This window comes from Petaurus breviceps, unplaced genomic scaffold (assembly GCF_028583685.1).
Source record: "Petaurus breviceps papuanus isolate PSGF00001 unplaced genomic scaffold, PetGlider_PUasm1.0 350, whole genome shotgun sequence".
Classification (NCBI taxonomy): Eukaryota; Metazoa; Chordata; class Mammalia; order Diprotodontia; family Petauridae; genus Petaurus; species Petaurus breviceps.
Window position 1 is genome coordinate 652495 of NW_027186199.1, and position 17221 is coordinate 669715.

At 46.2% G+C, this 17221-nt stretch overlaps 1 protein-coding gene across 6 annotated transcripts in view; it reads right to left on the bottom strand.

Moving 5' to 3' along the window:
- Positions 1-17221, bottom strand: part of HSF1 (heat shock transcription factor 1) — a 76890-nt gene that overhangs the window by 17210 nt on the left and 42459 nt on the right. Inside the window, exons 5-14 of one of the 6 annotated variants that reach the window (XM_069097018.1) lie at positions 5880-5955; positions 5673-5734; positions 5437-5533; positions 4937-5073; positions 4247-4507; positions 3602-3688; positions 1341-1446; positions 1186-1251; positions 772-841; positions 7-510 (exon numbers count right to left, since the gene is read on the bottom strand). In XM_069097018.1, the coding sequence (XP_068953119.1) occupies positions 305-510; positions 772-841; positions 1186-1251; positions 1341-1446; positions 3602-3688; positions 4247-4507; positions 4937-5073; positions 5437-5533; positions 5673-5734; positions 5880-5955 (1168 nt within the window). In that variant the 3' untranslated portion in view covers positions 7-304. Of the gene's footprint in view, positions 1-6; positions 511-771; positions 866-1185; positions 1252-1340; positions 1447-3601; positions 3689-4246; positions 4508-4936; positions 5074-5436; positions 5534-5672; positions 5735-5879; positions 5956-17221 lie in introns of those variants that run through there. The other 5 variants (XM_069097017.1, XM_069097022.1, XM_069097021.1 and 2 more) reach the window with 5 other exon arrangements.

Sequence of the window (17221 nt, forward strand, 5' to 3'; positions counted from 1 at the left end):
TTCTCCTGTTGATCTCTGCTCACCTGGGCTGCTTCCATTATAACAATCTCTGTCCAGAAGAGCCCCTTCGGGCACACTCCCTCCCACATCCTGCTCAGGTGGGTGGCCCCTTAATTATGGCCTGGGTCCTATCTGTTGCCAGATTCCCTCCAACAGGCTTGTCTGGCCCCAAGTTAGATTTCTGGCAACTTCTCTGAGCATAAATGCAAGGGACAGCGCCCCTCTCCCACCCTCAGGAAAACTGGCAAGGAAGGGAGGGGGACCCTGATGCCTGGATCATCCCCCTCCCAGAGGAAGAGGGGCTTTAGGAGACGGCAGGGTCCTTGGCCTTGGCGGGCTCAGAGCCAGACAGCAGGGAGATGGTGGGGTCATCAGTGTAGTCATCCCCCTCCGAGAAGTAAGGCCCCTCCCCCAGTTCGAAGAAGATGGGCAGGTCATTCCCTGTTGTATCCAAAGTGCTGGAGTCTACCAGGAACAAGGGCTGGGCTGTGTAGTGCACCAGCTGCTTCCCTGGGTGGGTAGAGGAAGAGGGTCATGGGTGTGGGGGTAAAGGGAAAATTAAGGCTTTAGAACTGGATATCATGGGTAGCATGGGGATCCCCTGCCCAGGCTGGTGTGATATTGGGGAGAGGGGTCATGGAGAAGGGGAACAGGTCCCAAGCTAGGCCACAGCTGAGGAGAAACGGAGGTTTCAGGTACTGGTGTCTGGGATCCCTGGGGCAGGAGTAGGGGATCAAGGGATGGCAGCCCAAGGTTCAGAGTCCAGCTCACCTGAGTCTGCACCACCTGTCTCAGTCTCCAGAGGCTTTGGTTGCTCCTGGGAGGAGAGGAGGTCCTGGATCTGTAGGGGGTGGGGAGTGAGGGGCTGTGGGAAGGGGAAGGGGGCAGCTGGGTCTGGGGCCAAGGTCTTAACCTCATCTCTACCCCACCCTGGCCAGGACCACCCCACTCCACTCTATCCCATCTCTTCCCTTCCTACCCCATCCCACCCTACCCCATCCCATCTCTTCCCTTCCAATCTCATTCCACCCCACCCTACCCCATCCCATCTCTTCCCTTCCTATCCCACCCCACCCCACTTATACTGGGGGCCCTGGGGTTTTAGCAGAAAAGATTTTGGGCACCCAGGATACCTGCTAACCACTTCATCCCTCCCCAACTTCCCAGGGGCCCTTGACTACGCACACTAGCCAGGCTGCTGTCCAGGTCAGGCAGGCTCATGTCTGTCACAGACATTGAGGGGCTAAAGAGCTACCAAAGAAAAGACAGGTTGTTGAGTGGGAAGGGTAGACTCACTAAAGAAGATGGGACAGTGACGTGGACAGGCCCAGAACACTCACATCTAGCAGGGCGCTGGTGTCTACACTGAAGCCGTGGGTGGTTAGCATGGTCTGTAGGTTGTCCAGGTTGGAGTCCATGGTATCCAGGTGCTCACTAAGCTCATTTCTAACCAGGCAAAAAAAGAAGGGACTAAGGATGAGGGGAAGGACCAGAATGCAGGTCAAGGATGTGATGCCGTCCCAAACTGGAAAGAACAGAGAAGCAGCTATTCATGGCCCCAGAGGGTGGGATGCTCGGGATGCTCCCACCACCTCATGGCTGGGATGGGGGTGGGGGAAGACAGGGGAAGGTCTTACAGGCTCAGGGGCCCCAAGAAAGGCCACTGACAGCCTGGGATTGTGTACAGATGTGTGGGTAGCAGAAGCCTGAGAATGGCTGCTACTTTGCCTTCTCACCCCAGGGCTCCCTCCATTTCCCCACAAGGTCTGTAGATGGCTCTGGACCTGACTAATTTCCTGCCTCAATTACTCTTGATGACCCCTTCCTTCAGTTGGTCTCCCTGCCTCTGGGCTTTGGTTACCCACTGTAGACCCAGCAAAGTGTCCCACGCATCACAGATGCCTAAGTGCTGGTTGGCTATGTACATTACCACCTGATGAACTTAAAACTCCCATGGCAGTCCCCTGTTCAAGAACCCTCCAGTCTAACCTGGCTAGGATTGGAGTATGAACACATTTTACAAAATCCTGGATATGTGCTTATTCGGGCTTTCCTTGACGCCACCCAGTGATCAGGACCTCACTATTTACTGAGTCAGGTTGTTACTTACACTTTGGGACAAGTCTAGCTCTTCTAAACTCCTGCTTGGCCTTTAAGTGTTTCTCCCCCATTCCCTAAGACAAAACTGTCTGCTCTACTCATTAAGCCCAAGCCTTGTCTTTCCCTGTCCTCTGCACAAGCCCTCTCCTCCTCTATAATTGCCACATTCCACTCATCTCCAGAAGATGGGCAGGAAAGGCTCCATGACTGACTGACTAATTGCTGTTACTCCCCAGGGAAGGGAAGAGCTAGGCTTCTGTTGCTCACCGATCCTCAGCCACCCTGACTGACTTTTGGTAGACTGCTGGTAACTCAAACACAGGTGCTTTTCTTGGAGGATCAGGGGAATTTAGGAAGGAAAAAGCTCCTGGCAAAGTTTGGACATAATGCTGTATGAGAAGACTAAAGAGAAGAGTGAATACAATTCCTTTAAGTATCTGATATAGAATGAGAGACTAGACTTAATTTTAAGTGGCATTAAGCATAGGAGCAACGGCTGTGAATAAAAGGAGGAAGATGCACTCTAGATAGAAGGACTAACAGTTGAGCCGTCCAACAGAGGAACAGGGTGAGCGAGAAACAATGAGCTCCTTGTTATTGGAAGTGTCCAAGGAGAGGCTGGGCAACTGTTGTGTGGTGGGAGTATTTATCTAGAAAAGGACGACCCTAGAGATTCCCTTCTAACTGCAAGATTTTTTTTTTATGCTATTTAGTGCTGGGCTCCTAGAAAGTAAGTGTGGGAAGAAAGAAGTGACAAATAGAAAGCTGAGGACGAAGGTTAGTGCAGCAAGCAAAGGTCACAAATTAATACCTGATTGATACCAATCTCATCTAACCAACCAATAGAACAATACATTCCCTCTACCGATGAAGGGAGAGGTGGCTGGGGCCTAGAAGGAATACATCTTGAAGACTTTCAATAGTTGTTCAACTTTATCTAGGTTAAAGTACAAACCCAGGGTCACCTTGACCCAAATCCTCCCAAGGATTCCACAACCTCCCTGGGGAAATGGGGCCCTTTGAAAACTCGGGCAAAATCTGAATGCATGAAGGGGCCACAGGATGACCTGACTGTGACCAAGCCCCCTAACTGTCCCAGGAAGGAATGGGCTGACAGAATGGGTGGGTGGCTCCCCACCACCTCTAGACCCAACTAGGGAGCCTACCTTGAGGTGGCTCTACTATCTATTCCTGGGAGCACCTGGCCTAGGAGGGTGGTGACTGATGTGGCTTCACTGGGAGTGACTCCCCTCTGCATAGGAAAGGAAAAGGATCCTGCATATTATAGGCCTCATCCAGGCCAGGCTCCCCTTGGATGTCTTCTGGGCCAGGCAAGCCTCCCTTTGTGGGAAAGTTCACCCTAGTTGAACACACAAGATGTCATCAAAGTCACTGACACCAATAGGCTGGATTGGGCATTATATTGAGCCTTGGGTGGATGGGTCAGGAGCTCTTCCCAAATATGCCCTTTCTCCCTCCCCCCTTCGGGGGCAATGCTAACCCTGGCTGTGATCGGCAATGCAGAGAGGAAGAGGCAGGGCTGGGGAAGAGGCGGGCAACCTCAGACATCTGTGGAGTGCGAGTCAAACTGCAAGATACAAAAGACAACAGCACGTGCCCAATTCAAAGTAGGGATCAGGGGACGGGTGAGGTCTGGAGGGCTCATGCACTCCCTGCTTCCACCCTACCCCAGGCCTCCTGGCTGGAAAGGACTGCCAGGCCCTCTTAGAGCACTGAGTCACTCATCACTTTCTCTGTAGCTTGTCCTAGCCCCTGGGCAGCGGCTAAGCTAGGGTTGAGGGTGCCTGGCTCCTTAGGTGCATGTAGGGGTGAGGCCTGAAGAGGCAGAGGCAGGTGCCTATGAAGGAGTATGTGAGCATACACACAACTCTTTTCCCATCCAAGGAGGGAGATGGGGTAGACAGTAAGCAGCAGAAGCAAAGAGCAGCCAGAAGGTTAATGACAGAACCAGAGGTGGCGGCGGCGGAAGCAGCAGCACCAGGGCAGAGCTTGTGTGCGTGCCGGGGAGGTCAGTTTGGTCCAGCTCTCACAAGCCAGCAGGGAGTCCCAGTGCCCTTGCATGTTTTCTTTCCCTCAGGTTGACTCTGGGCTGATGTGTGTGATGTCTCTGTACACCCACACTCACTTGTCGAGGCAGGCTACGCTGAGGCACTTCTCGGGAGTCTGGAGGGGACCTGGAGGTGGAGAAGAGACGGCTCCACCCACGGTGCCAGAAACAGAGGCGGCAGTGCTGGGCTCACTCTCCTGAAGAATGGAGTCGATGAAGGTGCAAGGGGACAGGGGGGTCTCCACCACCGAGGGAGGGTGGCCTGGACTGGTCTCCTCAATCTGGGGGCTTCGTGGTGGGCTGAGGGGCTCCTCTTTGATTCGTATCATTGGGCTGATCCTGAGGAGAGATGGGTTTGCCCATACATATAGACACCCAGAAGCATGGTCATCCCAACTTGTGGGAGGGGATCCCTCCCCCCGCCAAGGTCCAGCTTTTTTTTCTCCTGTCGTCTCACATCCCCTTCCCTCCTCAGGGCTTCGTGGTCTACAGCTTCTACCACTGTGAACTGGGCCTATCAAGGCAGGGGTTGCATGAGCAAGTTAAGCACGGGAGGAAGGCAGGAGGCCACAGGGTGGGTGCTGACAGAGGAAGAGGAGGCAGGTCCACAGGAGAAAGGGCAACACTAAAGTGAAGGAGGTTTCTCATGGCCTTATGGGCAGAGGAGCAGCCTGCCAAGGAGCCGAAGTCCTAACCTTGAATCTGTGTCCCAAAGGCTGTAGAGGGGGATGCCAGGGACAGGGGGAGGAAGTGGTGTTGGGGCCCTACCTCTCATCCACGCTGCCATTGGGGGAGGCCGAGGGGCTGGATTGGGCCAGCTCTGTGACATCTGAAATGATGGGTCCACTATTGGCTGCAGAGTCTGAGGAGTATAGGTTGGAGCCACTATAGGTTGGGGAAGAAGCCTGGAACAGCCAAACAGGGTTGGGGGATGGTCAGGGTAGCAACCCTAGCTTCTTTTTCCCTCCTCTTCCTTCCCTCATAATATTAATGGGTGAGGTCTGCTCTTAAGAGGCTCTCCAGATAGGATTCTTTTCCAGGGGCAAGCTCTCTCTTCCCTGTCCTGGACACAGGATTGTGGACTTTATCCAATCCCAGCCTCCTGACTCCTTCCTGATCTCTCTCTTCTCTTGTCTCTTCAGCATACCCCTCCTCCCAGGAACATTATCAAATAAGGTCCTATTTGCAAAGTGCTTCTCCCAGTGCCTGGTACACAGTGGGCAGGCATTTAACAGATGCTTGTCCCCCTCCCTCCCCTGTGTGCTCACCGTGTAGGGAGAGGAGCCATGGACGTGCTCTAAGGAGTACTGGCGGCTGTACTTGGGCATGGAATGTGCCGAACTGCTATCATTCAACATCAAGGGGCTGCAAGGGAGGGAGTCACAAGGAGCGGTCAGGCAGAAAGGGAAGAGTGTTCAAGGAGTACAGGTAAAAATTATCTGGGTAGGAATTTCTAGGCCTGCTCAGGGGGAATGAGTCCTGAGGTCTGCAGCAAACTACTCACATCTTCCTCTTCACCCCCAGGATCCGGTTTGACTGGACGAGAGAAATCAGGAACTGGATCAGCTGTATGAAAAGAGAAGGCTGTCGGCCTGGGCTCCCCATACTGAGGCCTTAAGCATATTTAGGCCCAGGAAATGGAAAGCAACCAAAGGGGACCACCCTTTAATGCAGAACCCACCCTTTCTCCTCTATTTTCACAAACTCTCACCTTGTTGACTACTTTTTGCTGTTGGGCATGCTTCTGCCGAAGGCTGGCAACCTCTCTCCATAGGGCTTCATTCTCACTACAAGAAAAGCAAGGAAAGGGGATGGGCAAGGAGGCTCTGGTAGCGCCTATAGAACAACACTGTGCCAAGCATTACATGGAGGAAAGAAGTCTAGACCAGACATGCTTACTACCCTCACAGAGCTCAGGCTAATGCAGGCACCTGAGAGGTCATTTAGTCTAATCTCTTTTATTTTTCAGATGAGGAAATTGAAGTTAAATGATTTGCACAAGGTTACACTAGTCTTAAATGGAAGAGATAGGATATGAACCAAAGTCCTCTGACTTCAGCTTTCCCTTGCATCACACTAAAGCTTTATGGGGCAGTCAAGAGAGGGAGGGAGGATGTACTCCCTTAGCCAGCTCCTTGCTGCTTCCTGTGGGGGCTGAACATGCCTGGGGACTCAAACTTGCCCCTACAGGGAGGAGCTGATGAGTCTGGGGCACAATGTGTCACTTCCCTCTTCTCTCCTTCACTGGCCAGCCCAGCTGGAGAAATGGGTTACTCACTTAACCAAAACTTCCTTGGGAAGGGAAGGACAACTGTATCCTGCTCCACAGTGGGAGAGGGAAGAGAGGCTGGAATCAGGGGAGAAAACTTTGATCTCAGCACCCTAATCTCCCAATTCTGGAAAACCAGGAGGAAGAGATAAGGAAACGTCAAGATAATGATTTTGTTCCCTTGGAGCTGTCACTGATGCAGCTTAATTAAACATAGCCCCAGATCTCATCACATAGCAATTAGGACAGGTTATCTGATAGGGCTGGACTCCTGGGCTTAGGGTGATGCTGACAGATCATGCCACATACTGTTTCTCTTTGTGTACTGGCCCCCCACTGCTGACTGCCGCCCTTTTATTTTTTTGGCCTGCTATTAGCAATCCAGAAACTAAATCCTTAAAAGGACTTAGGAGATAGAAATCTATCCAGGAGACAATATGGGCTGTCTCTGACTTGGTTGTTGCTGTTGTCTGTCCTTCATTTTTGAGGAGGACCATGACATCAGGGAGGTGATGCAAATGAATTGGATTTAAGTGAGGGTGGGCTGTGCAAAGTCATTAGCCTTACTTTCAACTCTGGAGCCAACTGGGTCCAGTGGCAAGACACTGATCAGAACAACAGGAGATGGCCTGGTTTGCAATAGGAGACCTTGGTCTTTAATGGGTCTCAGTATGACAGAGGCAATGGACTAATGGGTGATTGAGGTTAAGGGACAGAAAGTGGCCTCTTTTACTAAGTCAAAGCAAAACAAAACAACAAAAAAACCAACTCGGGAGGAGAAGAACCTTAGGGTTTCTGGCCAAAACAGAAACAATTGCTATTTACATTCACTCTGAGCCAGTCAGATGGCCCTGAAGGGGAAAGTGAGGCTGATGACTTTGCACAGCCCACCCTCACTTAAATCCAATTCACCTTCGTGACAGGGCATCATCTTCCCAATGTCCCAGTCCCCTTAGAGAAAGGAGTAGTAGTAGGAACTGCCCCATGAGGGACCCAACTGGAACCAGTCAGTTGGATAACACAACTCACTCCTTCCTTCCTTTTTTTTTTTCTTTTTGTCTTTCCCTTCCTTTCCCTTGGTCCACATAGGGTAACAAACCCTTACCTTTGGGTGATCTGCTACAATGATCTACATTGAATGTAAATTCTGATCACCAAAACCTCACAAGACATCTTGAAGTTTACAGCTAGATTTCTTTCTTAAGGACCCAAATCACTCTGGCTTTCATTGATTGGCTAACAGTAAATCCCAGGCCAAACCCCACTTGGGTCACTGTGACAGGAAGACCCAACAGTACTGGAAGACGTGTTTCCCACTGGGCAGAAGAGACTCAGGTAGGCTGGGGATAGGGGTTGGAGAACCAAGATTCTCTTAGGAGACTGTGGCTTCCATCTAATTCTGCCACAGCTCTAAGCCCAGAAAAATGGTACCCTTTGACTCTAAGCAAAAGATCCCTCAGTTAAGGTACTGTTTGGGCAGAAAACTAAGTTACCTTCCCAAGACACATAAAGGACTTGGGTGTCTGGGGGAAAGTAAGGCTTCTAGAATGTATTTCTCTCAAGCCTCATGCATATGGATTGAGTTCTGTGAGTACAGGAAAGGGGCATCCTTTCTCATCCTTCTACTAACTCTTAGTAGCTCATGATAGAATAAAGAAGAGGCAGTGACCACTTGACATTGTTGGTCTCAGGCTCTGAGCTGGGGGGCTGGTCACAGTCTAGCTCTTCATCTACTTTCCACAGCCTCCAAACAACAGAAGCAAAAAACTCATGATGTCAGGACTGTACAGCCCTGCCAGGATTCTAGCACTGTGGGCTGTCAAACTGCCAATGTGCCTTTAAAGACCAGCATCTGGGAGTACTTGTGTGTATCTGAGCATGCATATGCCTATGCTTTGGGATCAGAAAGAGAAACAGCAGAGTATGAAGGAATCTGACACAGCATGGGTGGTCAGACCAGATGGAACCTCCAAGTGGAGGATAAGGGCAAACAAGGGATTGGGGTTAAATATAGAGGAAGAAAGGCATTCTTAGAAGATTACTGCTATGAATTTGTTTTTCATGTGTGTGTGTGTGTGTGTGTGTGTGTGTGTGTGTGTGTGTATTGGGAAATAATTAAAGTCCCATTCTTTCACTTGAACACCCCAAGAAAGGGGCCTATGTTCTCCCTCATCCTCCTCCCTTTGGAAGAATCAATATTTCCCAAAACAGGTCCAGAGTAAAGTGATCAGCATGGTAAGAGAGCTGAGAACTGGATACTATGCCATGTGAGCAGGGATGTGCAGCTGGAAAAGAGAAGAATGATAGGTGTGGGAATCATCTAATTTCTGTTTTCCTTTGCACTTCTAAAAAAAGGCAAGTGGAATGAAATGAGATCCATTTTCATGTACAACCCCTTTGTTGGGGCACAGTATAAAAAAATTACTAGCCTTATCAATTAAAAGGAATTTTTTGCTTTCAAATTTATCAACATTTTATTCGGTTTTCAGAATTTCCAATTTGGTGTTAAATTGGGTTTTTCTGGTTTGTTGCTTTTCTAGTTTTTTTTTTTAATTTTAGTTGCATGCTCTATTCAGTGATTTTTTCCTTTTCTTTTTTTGGCCTATGAAAACATTCAAAGATATCTATTTTCCTTTAAAAGCATGCTTTAAATGCATCTCACAAGTTTGCGATGCTGTCTTATTTCTGTTTTCTTTGAAGAATTTTTCCTTTGTTTCCATTTGTTATCTGATCCAATAATTCTTTAGGATTAGTCTACAATTAAATTTTTTTTTGCTTTTTGGAGGACAATTGGGATTAAATGACTTGCCCAAAGTTAGTGTATCAAGTGTCTGAGGCCAGATGTGAAATCAGGTCCTCCTGACTCCAGGGCCGGTACTCTATTCACTGTGCCACCTAGCTGCCCCTCCAATTAATTTTTAATGCTTTCTTTAAAGGCCTTTAGTCAATCTACTTTTATTGCATTGTTTTGAGTAAAGGATGTATTCTATCATTTCTGCATTTGTTAGTGAGGTATTTATGTGCCAATATATAGTCAATTTTCATAAAGGTGGACTGTATAGTGGAGGAATATGTATGATCCTTTTTGTTCCTGTTCAGTAATTGCCAGAGATAATTTCTAACTTTTCTAAGATTCTATTACAGTGATTAAATTTGTTAGATTTGTCTAGGTCTGAAGGTGGTACATTGAATTAGAGGTTTACTGTTTATTTCTTCCTATACTCAGATTACCTTTTCCTTTAGATGCAATTCATATATATTGTGTTGCTATTGATTTGCTATCTATGGAATCTTTAAGCATGGGGGTAGTTTCCTTGCTAACATGTCTATTTTTGCTACTTTGTGTAAGATGATTTCTCCATCCTCCTATTTTGAGTTCACTTGAAGCAAAATAGCTTTTGTTCCAGTACTTTATTTTAACTATGTAACTCTTTATGCTCCAAGGGTATTTCCTGTATACACTGTCAGATTCTAGTTTTTAATCCATTCTGCCAAATCTCTTGTTTTATGGGTGAGTTTATCCCATTAACGTTCAGTTATGACTGTTGATACATATTCCTCCATCCTACTTATCATCTATTACTTTTCCCTGTCTCTTTCCTCTCTGTACAAAAAAAGTGGTAAAAGAGTCATGTTTCCACTATGCTGTTCCTTTTCTCTTCCTGTCCCCTTGCACCTCATCATCGATTTTTACATCTTTCAATGGCATCTAGGTGGCATAGTGGATAGAGAGCTAACCTTGGAGTAGGAAGAGCTCAAAACCTGTCTCTGACACTTACTAGCTAGGTGCCCCCAGGCAAGTCACTTTACCTCTCTTTGCCTCAGTTTCCTCATATGTAAAATGGGGCTAATAAGCACCTAACTCCACAGGATGGTTGTGAAGAGCAAATGAAATAACTGTAAAATGCTTAGTACAGTGCCTGGCACATAGTAATCAGTATATGTGTTAACTATTATTTTATTATCTCTATGCTCCACCTTCTGATATTGGAGCTTGTTTTACTCATGATTAACCCATTACCAATCTTATCATTCCCTTTAAATCTCCCTCTATCTTCTTTAAAGTCTGCTTGTTTCACTGTGAGTTTAATGTATTTCCACATCAAACTGCATGCATGCATGTGCTTAATTCTGCTTTGTCTAGTTCAGATGACACTGAGGTTCATGTGATGTATATTTCTCTTACCCTCTTACTCCATGTTTTTATACTCTTCAGCTCCTGGACTCTTATTATGTGAGATAGTAAGTTTCCTCCCCTCCCCCCCTTTCTTTCTTCCCTAATATATTCCCTTTTCCCATCCTTTTCTTTGTTCTCTTAAAACAGAAGAAAACCAGTCCCAGTTCCTCTGTTTAGCTCTATGATCCTTTAAGATATCAGAGTTCTGAAGGGACATTTGGTTTGCATTCCATTAGAATGTCAGTATTTTATCATAGTACAGGCTCTTCCAAATGCTCCTATGTATGTTACCTTTCTAATTTTTCCTTGATAACTGTGTCTGCTACTCCAAGCTTCTACTCAGCTCTTTAAAAAAGAGTTCTCAATTCTATTAAAGATCCATCCCCGCCTCCCCCCGACCCCCCCCCCCCCCCCCCCCCCCCAACTAGTTTCAGTTTTACAGAGTAAATTTTTGGTGGTGCAGAGGATAAAGCAATTGGACTGGAATCAGTAACACCTCAGTTCAAATCTAGCTTCAGCTTCTTAGGAGCTATTACCCTGGTTAAGTCATAACCTGTCTGCCTCAGTTTCCTCATTTATAAAACATACATTATAGCACCTACCTCCCAGAGTTAATGTGAGGATAAAGTATTTGTAAAGCTCTTTAAAAACCTTTAAGTGTTATATGCATACTGTTATCTTTGGTTGCAAGCCTTTTATCTTTTTTTTTTTTTTTGAATATCATACTCCACGATCTTCGTGGCAGAGGAAGCTGCCAAGACTTTTTGGTCCTGACTATGGTTCCTTGGTCTTTGAACTCATTCATTTTGGCAGCTTTCAGCATTTTTTTCTTTGATGTAAAATTCTGGATTTTTGGTAAGATGTTCCTGGGAACATAGTTTTCATTTTGGTGCTTTCTTTCTGTTTTTTTTTTTTTAAAGTCATGATGTCCAGGTAATATGCCAATTCTTAGAATCCCTGTTTGACCTATTTTCTACACTAGTTGTTTTTGATTGGACTTTTCACATTTTCTGCACCCCCCCCCCCATTAATCCTTGCCTTTTGCATTTTCGTATTTCTTGTTGCTTCATAAGTTGCTGCTTTTTGTATGGCTCACTCTAACTTTGGGAGTTCAATTCTGGATAAAGTTCAGCATTTTCTAGTTCTAGACTATCTGTTCTCTTTCCCATTCTCTCTGCCCTAGCTCTCATTTTATTTAACACTACATTTTTTCTCTTTCACTTTACTTCTTGCTCATGGGTGTTTTTCTCATCCTAGTGGTCAGATCATCGTTTTCTCTAAGGCTCTACTTGACTCTGCTGTGGAATTACTCTCTGTCCAGACTATTTCTTCTGGGCATGCTTATCTCCAGCCTCAGTTTCTGGATTAGGGCCTTTTGGTTGGGTCAGACTGTGCTCCCTCCTGCACTAAGGTGGTCCAATAGACCTGGAGTTGGGAAGACTTGAGCTCAAATTAACCTTTTTCAGACTGTTTGCTCATTTGTAAAGAACCTATCTCACAGGATTTTTGAGGACTAAATGAGAGAATACATGTAAAGTGCTTTACAAATCTTAAAGTGCTATAATAAACGCTGAGGGCTATTATTATTCCTTTGGCATGGTTGGGCAAGCTTTGCTTAGTTGGTAAGAAGACTAAACCCTGTCCTCTATAGTTATTCTTAGGTTTGGACTCAGTCTCTTGGTGGCTGGATTTAGGTTTTAGCAGGTCGCCTCTCCCACCCCCACCCCACCAGCTGACACTATTCTTTGCTTTGATCCTGACAAGTCCCAACCACATATCTACTGAGCTACTAGCAGACCTTCAGATCTCAGGTGCTGCTCTGGCACTGTCTCCTGTTATGCATCCAGGATGCTTACACACTGTGTATCCTACCTACCCCTAATTCCACTCAGAACAGATTAGTGGCTGTCTTGCATCACTCTGGACTGGAGGAGTTTATAGTCATTTTTCTTTGGTTTTCTTTACTGATGTTCCTATTTGTGAATTTTTAGAGCTTTAATGGAATATTCTGGGGGAGTGAAGGGAGGTTGGGGGCCTCTAGCTCTTACCACACCATCATCTCTGCTAGAGGAAGGGTCCTTGGAGATGATTTAATCCATTACCTTATGTTCAGGCAGAACTCAGCCTCAATTCATATGGACATGAAACTCCTTATGGATCTCACAACTATGATATGAGGAAATTCAGAACCTTTATGATATCTACCTCTAGGGTCTTTTAGCTATAACTGAAGCCTAGTAAGGCCAGGAAAGTCAGAGGGTCTGGCCCCAAGACTAATGATAGGATCTGAAGGAACCAACTGTCCTTACTCTCTCTTCAGGGGCCAACTGTAGAGGTCTGTAAGGCCTGAATAGATGACAGCATGTTTTGAGATAATTTCCTTAGCAATGTTCAAGAGCCAACAGGTGAAGCCCCTGATTGAGATCAAATCCATAAGACTGGGGGAAAATGCCCTGGTCCCACTATAGGTTACATCTGTGGGTTGGGAGTAAGTAAGGTCATTAAATAGTATGGCCTGGTTTTTCAGCCGAACCTCACATGAGTGCTTGTGGGGGAGACTGTGAAATACCAAGAAGTTTCCTATTAAGCTGCAAATGCATGTGTGATAGAAAATTACTATTCTTGGGCTGAGAAGGTGATAAAAGGCATGTCCCTGGTATGTGGGGGTGAAGGTGTGAGGGCTCTGTTTATATTTTCTCATTACTTATAACTATGCCTGGAGCTTGCCACCTAGGATTCAATGGGCAGCAGATGAAATTAAGGGCCACTGGGTTGGGGGAAACTTCACTTAGGGAACTGACCAAGAGCTGCCTGGCTTGAAGACTATATAGGAAAATTCCACAGGGGCTTGGGATACTTTTTCCGTTACTTCTAGTGCAGTGGGAGAGTTGAGGGACATGTGGCTATTATGGAGAGAGGGAAGAGAGCACATATGTCAAAGGCTAAAGATAAAGCAACATTCTAGGAAGTACAAACCTTCATAAGTTATGTGGGCCAAGGAAATTCAGAGTAATGGAGAGGGCTATGAGATTATGGTCTGGGCTCAAAGAAACAGATTTGAGGGGAAACTTCCCCACATGAATTTCATGCTCCCAACAGTTGGGCTTTAGGGGAAACATGTTGTCTTAGTAGCTGGACAGTATTGCACCTTTCCTAGTTCTCTAGGACTCAGCTGTTCTGTGGAGTATGCTGTATGAGGCCTCTCTCTAGGGGGTGTATGGTACTCATGGGGTCCAATCAGATGGTCCAATCTGAGACCTACAGCAATGGAATAACAACAAAGGAAAAAAAAAGGAGCTTAAAAAAACACACAGAAAAGGAAAAATAGGGTGTGGGGCCTGAGGAGGTCAACCTGGTTTGAGAGGTAGAAGAAGGACAGCTATTATCAGATGTTTGATGTAATAGCAGCTAACATTTACAGAATGTTTTAAAAGGTTAGCAAAGTAAATTATCTATATTCTCTCATTTGATCCTCACAACTGTGAAATAGGTGCTATTATTATTCTCATTTTACAGATGAAGAAACTGAGGCAGAGGTTAAGTGACTTGTCTGGGGTCACATGGGTAGCAAGGGTCTCCTGGACCCCTAGTTCAGCATGATACCTACTTTGCTACATAGCTGGTTATGATATGGCTGGCAGTAGTGGCTACTCAACGGGCAAGTAGCAGAGGCTGATGTAACTGGCACACAGGTCAGTTCTTAGCCTTAAGGATGGGCATTGGGTGCCTCGGTTACCTAAAGGCTCTTCCTTAGACAGTGCGGATGGGGCATGTGAGGTCTTTGCTCCACTGTTCTCCACTTCTACTGTAACAAAGACTGGGAGCTGGGGAGGGAGGAGAACCATTGAATGCAGAGAGTGGAGTCTCCAACAGGCTTCTTCCAACCTGTCAGGGGGAGCTGGGAGCACAAGCTTCTGGAGAAGAGTGGAGGGAGGACAGTTAGTTCAAGAAGATACCACCAGTGTAAAGAAAAGCACTAGCAGTGGAGGTGCTGGGAAAGATCGCCTACAGAAGATAGGATTTAAGCCAAATCTTGAAAGAGCCTTGAAGGACAAGAAAGCAAGGTTCTTGGGAGTAAAGGATAGGGCAGAGATGAACTGATTCAACCCATATGAGTCAAGGGAGGTGGGATAGTGTAGTCAGTACAAGTCAGTACAATGGCCTGCAGAAGAAATGAGGACTGGAGGGAGGTGTATGGGGTGAGTCAGAATGGAAAAGAACTGGGTGGGCAGGGGGGGAGAAGAGGCCAGCCAGGGCAAAGGGTCTTCTTCCTGACAACTTAGAGCACCAGGCCATGCTGAGGTTTAGTCCTGCCACTGATTCCCTGTGTGACACTGGGATTCCTATGTTTGGGATAGTTTTCCCATTTGTAAAAAAAACAGGCAGTGTTGGTGTAGCTTGTTGCTATGATTCTTTGCAATGCCTGCATTGGGGCCCTGGCTTGGCGCCTTAAGGACGTCTCTTCCTCAATCCTCTAGCTACTTCATAGATCCTTCTCAAGGGATCTGTCACTGTTTGGCCCCTTAGGATCTTGACAGCTGTTATAGGAGGTATAATGAAAAGAGCCCAAGATTTAGAGTGAGAAGATCTGGGTTCAAAATTTGACTATGCCACTTATGACCTATGACTAAACTAACTTCCTCTACTAAATGAGGGCGTTTGCTTATAAACAATAACGTTGCACTAGAGAAAGTAGATTACTACTGGGTCCATGGATCTTTGAGGGTTGAACCATAACACCTTAAAAGTCAGCTCTAAATTTATGAACCCATGACTAGTTGTGCTCAAACATTTCTCTCAGAAAAAAGTTCTAAAATTTTCTATAATGCATAGGGATTAACAAGAAGGAGAGGATAGGAGAACATTCTAGGCATGAAGGCAGGAAAGTGCAGGTTGTGCACTGAGCAGAAGAGAGTAATCCCTGCCCGCAGTTTAGGAGAAATAGACAATCTGAAAGCTAGGCTGGCAGAATGAGAGACCAGGGAGCCTTGAGGGCAAGACAAAGACTTATAGCTTAGGAAGTAGCATGGCACAGGAGCAGTAGTCTGTGAGACCCAATTCCCACAGGACCAGAGATGACTCAATTAACCTGTTATTGGGTCTCAAGCTTGCCCATCTATAAAATGATGGCCATGGGCCGGACTGGTCTTCTAGGTCCTTCCAGTCTGAAACTGATGCTCCACAAATTCTTGCTGGAGCTAAAGGCCACTCAGAGATCAGTGGGAAGAGCTGCTGACAACATCTAAACAGAGCTAGTATCAAATCCCTACTTTCATGTGCAGGATACGATAGTCATCAGGTCTCTTTCCCTTCTGTCCAATCTACTATTAAGACCTGCCCTTACTTCTATGGAAAGGAGAGGCAGCTTTTATAAAACTGTTGATCACTGCTCTTTTGAGTCATGGGCCCTGGGTTAAAATCTCACCTATGTAACCTTGGACAAAGTCACTCCCTTTCTCTGGACATCAATTTCCTCATCTGTAAAATGGGTATGGATGAAATGATTTCTAATTCAGTTTGACAAAACATTTATCAACTACCTACTATCTCCCATGACTGCCTAGGAAATCTGTACCAAATTTTACAGTATTCATGGAGGATCAGAAATGGAAATAATTACTTAGTCTAATACCTTCATATGAGCAATGAAAAAACAGACCTAGAGAGGAAAAGAAGCCTGTTCAAAGTCCCAGAGCCAGTCAGCAGCAGAGCCTAGACTAAAATGTCGGCCTCCTGCATCCTTGCCCAGTGCTCTCTTCCCCATTGTCCCCACTGCAAGTGACCTCTCCCCAAGAGGACCTCCAATTTCCCCAGGGTAGGGCTTGTATGTACGATGGTGTCTGCACGATGTCTCCCCCATTAGTGTGAGCTCGTTGAGGGCAGGGATTGTTTTTTTGCCTTTCTCTGTATTCCCCACACAGTGCCTGGCACATATAAGTATTTAATAAATGACTGTAGAATGACTGCCACATCCCTCCTGCAAAAGCCTCAGTGAAGGTATTAGGCTCCCTTCTTTCCCCCTCTGAGCCATCTTGCATTCTGCCAGACTCATCTTCCAAAAATATCACTGTCATTCAATCTACAAACATGTACTGATGCTTGTTATATGCAAAGACCCTGTTCTGAAATATATCCTTTTCATACAAAAATGAACAAGTCCAGGGACCTGGCCCTGGCCCTTAGGGAGCGCATGAAGGGCAAGGAGGAGAGGACATCAAACATACACAAAAACAGTTATAGAGTATGGTCAAGACATTATGTTGGTCACTTTTCACTGGCAGGGATGAAGGAAGGCTTCCTGAAGGAGGCAGCATTTGAGTTGGCCCTTGAAGGGAAGATACTTCAAATGATAGAAACAAGAGGACACTCTAGTCACTGGGAGCAAAATGAACAGAGGTGGGGGCAGGAAAGAGCCAAGTATGTTTCATTCCATTTGGCTGAAGCATAGAATGTAGATAAAGCAGAGGGATAAAACTTAAAACATACAGAGAAGACTTATGGAGGACCTTGAACCAGGACACAGGACTCTTTTTCTTTTTCTTTTTTTTTTTTAAGGAATTGGGGTTAAGTAACTTGCTCAAGGTTACACGGCCAGTTATTTCTGGGT